The sequence below is a fragment of the Marmota monax genome, unplaced genomic scaffold, assembly GCF_021218885.2.
Source record: "Marmota monax isolate L192 unplaced genomic scaffold, Marmota_monax_Labrador192_F-V1.1 WCK01_AAM20220418_F8-fsc00173, whole genome shotgun sequence".
Taxonomy (NCBI): Eukaryota; Metazoa; Chordata; class Mammalia; order Rodentia; family Sciuridae; genus Marmota; species Marmota monax.
In genome coordinates this window covers 2,045,768-2,053,808 of record NW_026694620.1, presented here as the reverse complement: position 1 = coordinate 2,053,808, position 8,041 = coordinate 2,045,768, and the positions used below count along the sequence as shown (strand labels likewise).

At 42.5% G+C, this 8,041-nt stretch overlaps 1 protein-coding gene and 1 non-coding gene across 6 annotated transcripts in view; one reads left to right on the top strand and one right to left on the bottom strand.

Moving 5' to 3' along the window:
• Window positions 1-882: 882 nt before the first annotated feature.
• Window positions 883-8,041, top strand: part of Arsg (arylsulfatase G) — a 117,344-nt gene continuing 110,185 nt past the window's right edge. The window contains exon 1 of one of the 5 annotated variants that reach the window (XM_046422662.2): window positions 883-1,312. Coding sequence is in view for 2 of the 5 variants with exons in the window: in XM_046422664.2 (XP_046278620.1) it covers window positions 1,164-1,183 (20 nt within the window). In the remaining 3 variants the exon portion in view is untranslated. The remainder of the gene's footprint in view (window positions 1,313-8,041) is intronic. The other 4 variants (XM_046422664.2, XM_046422663.2, XM_046422658.2 and 1 more) reach the window with 4 other exon arrangements.
• Trnav-cac (transfer RNA valine (anticodon CAC)) lies at window positions 7,557-7,629 on the bottom strand. Its single transcript has one exon. It is a non-coding gene; the product is annotated as a tRNA-Val (tRNA).

Sequence of the window (8,041 nt, the reverse complement as noted above, 5' to 3'; positions counted from 1 at the left end):
TAACTGGACAAGGTATAAAGTCCATTTGTGCCTGGTCTGCACATGAGACTGGACAAGGTTGACTGAAACAAATCATTCCCTCTTGTTAAGAATCGAACTAAACAAGCAATCTTAATTGCTGTGTATAACTAATTGTGTACATTTCTGGACAGTTTCTTAAAGTGAAGTTTAAAAATATGATTTGTCTACTGCAACTACATTTTAATGTTCTATATTTAAATCATAGTTTCAAAAAATAATCTTCACTAAATGACCAGAAATCCAGGCAGGTTTTTGCTCTGCAAATGCTGAATGGACATAGTATTGAACTACTAAAGATTTTCCACTGCCTAAAATACTACCTTAGAAATGTGAACTTGAAAGGGTTGTTCAGTTATAAGTCCTGTTCTGGACTTCCATGGAGTTAGCAGTGTATCTTCAATCGAGGGAAAGGATGAAATGGTGACATTTCAGTCCACACAAACTTCTACAGGGAGTGTTAAACAGAGGGACTGGGCAAGGCTCATCCATCTGTTCTTGTCCGCCTGCTTTTTTTAAGCATAAATTTCCCTGATAAGGTTCTTTTATTTATTTATTTAGGTGTTGTGGATTGAACTCAGGGGGGCTTTATCACTAACCTACATCCCCAGTGCTTTTTAAAAAATTTTAAGACAGGGTCTCGCCAAATTGTTGCAGCTGGCTTTGAACTTGCGACCCTTCTGCCCCCATCTCCCTGAGCCACTGGGATTACCAATGTGAGTCACTGACCCCCGCCCCATAATACTTTAAATTTCTAAGCCCTATGAGTTATAGAGGGCCTGGTTGTTTCTTCTTCAGACCCAAAGTGCTAAAATCCAAACAGGCAGCTCCGGGACTGCTATAGCTGGCCCTGCGCTCGCTCGGGCCCTCCCCAGCAGAGCAGGAAGCGCTTCGCTGTCCGGGCTGCGCTCGGGCGTGCAGGCGCGGGACCTGCAGCTGCCAGCAGCCGCGCCACCTGTTTCCGCCCGCAGGGACTTCCCCTAGCCGGATCCGAAGCGTGGAGTCCGCAGCCCGGCCTACCCCGGCGGGCGTCGGGGACCCAGGGTAACCTCCTCCGCCGCAGCCTCCTGTGCAGGCCTGTCTCGGGGGAGTCCCGCGCCACACCCACGCGTGCTGCGCTCTGGGCTTGGCCTTGGAAAATCAGGATGGCGATGGCAGCTGAGCAGTGAGTGGAACCAACTCTCGGGTAGCTCGTTTACAAGTGCTTCATTTAAAAGTTTCCATCTTCGTCACTTTCTAGATTCTGAGATCTAGAGCAGCACCGTCCAACAGAAATGTCATACAAGCCACATGTGTAAGTTTAACTTCTCCAGTGGCCTCTTTGGCAACTGCAAAAAGAAGCAGGAGGGATTAATTTCAGTCACATAGTCAGCCAATGCACCCAAAATACTTCAACATGTAATCATATAAATATTAAGAGATTTTTATATTCGTTTTTCATATCAAGTCTTCGAAATCCGGTGTGTATTTCACACTTAAGCACTTCTCGGTTGGGATTGGGCACATTTCAAGTGCTCAGCCCGTGTGGCTTGAGAGTGCTGTATTGGACCATGTAGCTCCAGATTAGTACAGTTTCTAGGCTGTCTGTAAAGATGTACCCATGAAATTGGGCCAGTAGGAGAGGAAGGCTCCTCGAAGGGTCAGGTAGTGTCCTCTGGTAGCACAGTGAGAGTGAATGGGCTTGGGCACCCAAGGGTCGCTGGGTGCAGCCCTGACTGGGTTTTCCCTCATGCTTTTATTTTCTGGCACAGACAGCTTCTTACCCTCCCCTCTGGTTGCCAAAGGCCTGGTATCTCCTTGAGATGAATTCTCATTTTTGGAAAGCAGTTGTAAAATGTTCATAATAGGGAGACTGTTGAGTCCATTTGTGGGTGCAGAAGCAAGGCCATGTTAGAGGTCAAGCAAACTGTGGATAGTTAAACCAATGACGAAAATGGGATCAGAGCCCATGCGTCCTGATTGTGAGTTCTGGGTTGTTTTCGCTGTGCAACATGACCTCATGGAAGGAGAATACCACCAGCCCAAAACCAAACCAATTTTTTTTTTCAGATTGTTTACAAAAGGGCTTATAAGATTAAACTTTCTTTCAACTTCTTTTCTTTTTTTTTAAATTTTTTATTGTTGGTTGTTCAAAACATTACATAGTTCTTGATATATCATATTTCACACTTTGATTCAAGTGGGTTATGAGCTCCCATTTTTACCCCATATACAGATTGCAGAATCACATCAGTTACACATCCATTGATTTACATATTGCCATACTAGTGTCTGTTGTGTTCTGCTGCCTTTCCTATCCTCTACTATCCCCCCTCCCCTCCCCTCCCCTCCCCTCTTCTCTCTCTGACCCCTCTACTGTCATTCATTTGTCCCCCTTGTATTATTTTTCCCTTTCCCCTCACTTCCTCTTGTATGTACTTTTGTATAACCCTGAGGGTCTCCTTCCATTTCCATGCAATTTCCCTTCTCTCTCCCTTTCCCTCCCACCTCTCATACCTGTTTAATGTTAATCTTCTTGAAGTTGATATAAGGAGATCAACTTCTTTTCTATTCAAGTGGGGCCATCTGGGGTTGCTCAAAGTCAGAGAAATCAGTCCACGTACTCTTTGCCTTGGAGCCTCTGCCGGTGCGCGCGCGCGCACACACACACACACACACACACACACAAGAAAAAAAGGTACACTGTTTAGAAAAGCAGTTGTTATCAGTAGTTGAGGCATTCAAGGATTATAAAAAAATGTCAATGTGGACTGGGGATGTAAATCAGGGGTAGAGTACTTAACTAGCATGCATGAGGCCCTGGGCTCTGTCCCCAGTAAGAATTTTTTAAAAAGTGTATTTCCATATAACATAGAGAATTTTGAATGTTTCCAACAAAAAAAATGATAAATGGGATGATATGCCAGTTACCCTGATCTTATCAGTAAACATTGGATACATATAATGTCACATTGTACCCCATAAATATGTGTAATCACACATATGTGTAATTATATATGTCAAAAATAAAAAATATATATATTCAAAATCTTCTGGAAAACAGGTGGTTAAAACAGAATCCACATGGACAATAGCCCTCCATTTGCATATTTAACCTACTGTTAATTTCTGCTCATGGATGAGTTTTTTCCACTCAAGCTGATACAGCCACATAGGACACTCCTGCTGGGTACCTTGAGACCTCTCCTCAGCTGCTGGACCAGTGGGCTCTGAGCATAGTGCTTCAGTGTCCTAATGTCCTCTACCTTTTTTGTAGCACACTGGGCTCTCTTGAGCTTTATTTGTAAATAGATACCAGGTTTTTTTCTCAAGAGGGGAAAAAAAGTCAATGAAAAATAATGAGCTCATTCATTCATTTACATATTTTTTCAATAATATTTATGGAACATCACCTGCCACGTGTTAGGCCCTATTCAAAACCTTGAGGATATATAACAATGAATAAAAATCTGCTGTCCTGCCAGCAGGTGGTGCATGCCTGTAGTCCCTGCATCTTGGGAGGCTGAGGCAGAAGGATTGCAGAATTGAAGCCAGTTTCAGCAATTTAGCAAGGCCCTAAGCAACTTAGCAAGATCCTTTCTCAAAATAAAAAATAAAACAGGTCAGGAATGTGGCTCAGTGGTTAAGTGTCCCTGGGTTCATTCCCCAGTACAAAAACAAAACAAAAATGAAAAACTGTGATCCTAATGTATTAGTGGAAGAAACAGATAATCAAGGAATAAACAACTACTTTTATGTCAAAGAATAGAAACATACTATTTTGGATAGGATAATCAGGAATGCCTTCGTAGGTAGGAGACATTTGGAGGTGACCAAATTAAAAGGTTACACCACATACACCTCTAAGTGAGGGTATATCAGGCAAAGGGAACCTCAAGTGGTGTGGCCTGAGGCTTAGCATATTTGGAGGGCGGGGGGAAGTACTGGCATTGGGAGTTCATCCAGTGCCCTTCCTTAAGGACCGATGTCTGGGGCTGGGGATATGGTTCAGTCGGTAGAGTGCTTGCCTTGCATGCACAAGGCCTGGGTTCAATTCCCAGCACGACAAAAAAAAAAAAAAAAAAGACCAATGTCTAACTTGTGATTTAAAAGGATTATCATGGCTGCTATATGGGAAATTAAGTCTGGGTTGTGGGTAGCAGGAATGGAAACTGGCAAACAAGCTAGAAGATGATGGTAACAATCCAGTTAAGACGATATTGGCTTAGATCAAGGGTGTGATGGAGTCTGCTGAAGCATTCAGGTTCTGAATATATTTAGAAAGGCAAGCTGATGGGGTTTGGCGAGGAGCGGGGGGTTGGAGGAGGAAGATCCAGAGTTCCCCTGGGGACATTTTACACTGGAGGTGCCTGGTTGATTTCCATGTGCTGCCACGTGGGCACCTACAAGGCTGGAGCTCAGGGGCAAAGCCGGGGACTAAGGCTGTGGAGGAGATGCTTAAAGCTCCGGCTGGATTCCAGGGTAGGTGGCTCGGGCGGCCGGAATGCTTGTTGTTTTCTTGTTACTGGGAAGGTGTGTCAATGATATAAATACATAGCCACAGTTTGTGTTTTCTCTCAATAATCTTTGGCGAAGCGTTCTGGATATCAGCCTTGTTGTCTAATTTGTCCTCTAGGAAAATAGGCGCTGAAGGAAATTTGAGTTGAGTGTGAGAGTTTTTGCATGAGTAGATAGCAAAGTTGCTAGTTCTCTGTGCCCTTAGAGACGTTATAAAGACTGGACACCAGGGGGACCCATTCTCCTTCGTCATTTGTAGAGGAGGGCCCACCGGTCGGATGTGCTTGCCGTGGCTTAGGACACATATCTGCATCCAAGACAGATCTGAAGACAGGGACAGCTTCTCTTTTCTCAATGCAATGTCTACTTGTAGGAGTGGTCTTTTAGCGCATAACATGTCTGAATTGTCTTTAAGTTGACTGTGTTCAGTAATGTTCATAACCATTTAAAAATTTGAAGCCCATGACTTCTGAACTCTAGATCCCTTTTACTTAAAAATAAGGATCATGATATCTGGGTGTCGTGGTCTAAGCCTATAATCCCAGCTACTCATGAGACTGAGGCAGGAGAATCACAAGTTCAAGACCAGCCCAGGCAACTTAGCAAGACCCTATCTCAAAATAAAAAGAGCTGTGAATGAGCTTAGTGTTAGAGCATTTGCAGAGCATGCACCAGGTCCTGGGTTCAAGTCTCAGTACTGGAAAAACACAATCAAAACAAAAAACAACAGATCATGGTGATTTTAAGTTAGAATATTTGTAGCAGAGAATGAATATCTACAGGTAATAAATACCTTCAGGTGACTTGAATCTGGGCCATTGAAAGCTGGATGTAGAATGAATTTTCTGTTTTATCCCTTGGGATTAAGGTAAAGGCAAGGCAAATAAATGCACGAAAACTACATAAGACAGTATTGGAGCATAGAATCGATGACTTTGTTAAGAGATTCAGAAGCATCATTTCAGTTAAAGATGCATTTATCTTAACAGGACATATGATCATAACTCATTTTTACAACTGGAATAATTTTACTTTTGGGGAGGGAAACCATCTACGTTAATACTGAAACATTATGAAGTTAACAGGCTTAAGACAGAATCTCTTTCATCATGGATATAAAAACTGATAGTTATTTCATGAATGAGTTTCAGCTGGCTCATCTTTCCTGTCCTTGGGATCTAAGAATGACTTTGACCACAGTGATCCTTTCCTATCAATCAAGATTGTTATTTTTCACAATGGTGCTACTGGCTTGGAGCAAAGATCAGAAATTATTGACAACAGGCCAAAACCAGTCCACCACCTATTTTTAAAATAGCCCTCAAACTAATAATGACTTTAACATTTTTATGTGATTGAAAAAAAAATCAAAAGAATATATCATGTGGGACAGTTCATATAAAATTCAGATTTCAGCATAATAAAGTTTTATTGAAACATAGCCACACTCATTCATTTATATATTGTCTGTGGCTGCCTTTGACCTACAACAGCTGCGTTGAATAGTTTCGACAGAGACCTCATGATCCAGAAAGCCGTGACTGTTCACTGTCTGGACCTTCGTAGATAAAGATTGCCAGCCCCTGGCATGGAAAGTCTGTGCTATTTACTCAGGGGTTAGAAAAGCCTTGCCTGTAATCCCAGCAACTCAGGAGGCTGGGGCAGAAGGATCGCAAGTTTGAGGCCAGCCTCACCAATTTAGCAAGATCTTGTCTTAGGATTAAAAAGGACTGGAGGTGTGGCTCAGTGGCAGAGTACCCCTGGGTTCAACCCAAAACAAAAAATAAACATTGTTAGGACCATTCTATAACTGAGTTTAGATAGTCGTGTTAGCTTTCTATTGCTGTGACAAACTACCTGATATAAATATTTTAAAAAGGAGGAAAGATTTATTTTGGCTCATAGTTCCAGTTTCCTGTCTGTGGTTGCCTAGACTTGTTGCTCTGAGCCTGTGCTGAAGGGGAACGTCAAAGCCACTCACCTGCTGGTGGCCAGGAAGGAGAGACACACACAGGGAGGCAGAGAGGGAGGGGTCAGGGTCCCAAGGCCCTCTTGAAGGGCATGGCCCAGTGACCTAACTTCCTCCGATAGGCCCCACGCCTTCACTCTCCCGTGGGGCCACAGGCTGCCAACCAAGGCTTCAGAACTTGGCCTTGGGGGGACATTTAAGATGTAAACTCTTACAATAGTCTTAACTATTTGCCTTCCGTACTTTTTCTTTTTGGCAGTACTAGGGATTGAAGCCAGGGACACTCAACCACTGAGACCTTCTTGAGACTGACTGGCTAAGTTGCTCAGACTGGCCTTGAACTTGGGATCCATTGCCTTTCTTACTTTTGACAGGCTTATTTAATTTGGGAATCATATCATTTCCTTCATATGTTTTGGGAATGGAACGCAGGGCCTGGTACACAATAGGCAAGCACTGCACCACCAATCTCCATTCCAAGTTCCTCATTTTTTATTAAAAATTAAGTTCAGGTACCAGGCTTGGTGGTGCACTCCTGTAATCCCAGGATCTTCGGAGGCTGAAGCAGGAGGATGGAAAGTTTAAGGCCAGCCTCAGCAACTTAGCAAGGCCCTAAGCAACTTAGCAAAACTCTGTCTCAAAATCAAAATGGATGGGGATGTAGCCCAGCAGTTAGACATTGCTGAGTTCACTCCCCAGAATAACAACAACAACAAAAAGTGTTCAGCCATTCCTTTTATTCACATTTCAGTTCTTAGCTCAAAATAGGACTCTTCACTTGATTATATTGTAACATTTTATTTCCCTCTCTTGTTATGCATTAATGAATACTTGCCTTAAAATTATTTGCAGTTTTTATTTTTATTTTGAGAGAGAGAGAGAGAGAGAGAGAGAGAGAGAGAGAGAGAGAGAGAGAGAGAATTTTTTAATATTTATTTTTCAGTTTTCGGTGGACACAACATCTTTATTTTTATGTGGTGCTGAGGATCAAACTCAGTGTCCCGCGAGCGCATTACCGCTGGAGCCACATCCCCAGCCCCATAAAATAAGTTTTTTTTTTTTTTAATTTTTTTGATGGTGCTGGGGATTGAACCCAGGGCCTTGTGCATGTGAGGCAAGCACTCTACCAACTGAGCTATATCCTCAGCCCTGCAGTTATTTTTAATTTAATTACTTTAAAAATTATTTATAGGAAAGATCCAATAAAAATAAAATTGTCCTGATTTTTAAATTTTATTTCTGCATTACTAGAGATTGAGCCTAGGAGTGCTCTATCACTGAGCTATATCCTCAGCCCTTTTTAATTTTTAGACAGGGTCTTGCTAAGTTGCTGAGGCTGGCCTCAAACTTATGATCCTCCTGCCTTAGCCTCACAAGTAGCTGGGATTATAGATGTGTGCCACTGTGCCTGGCTTGTCCTGTGTTTAATAACAGAAAAAGAAAAGCTCAATAGATACTCCTAGGAACCTTTATGTGTCTCCTGTAGGGCTAAAAGATTTTACAGAAAAATTTAAAAAATTATTCATTTGAAATGAATGTCCTTGAGCTTTTATAACT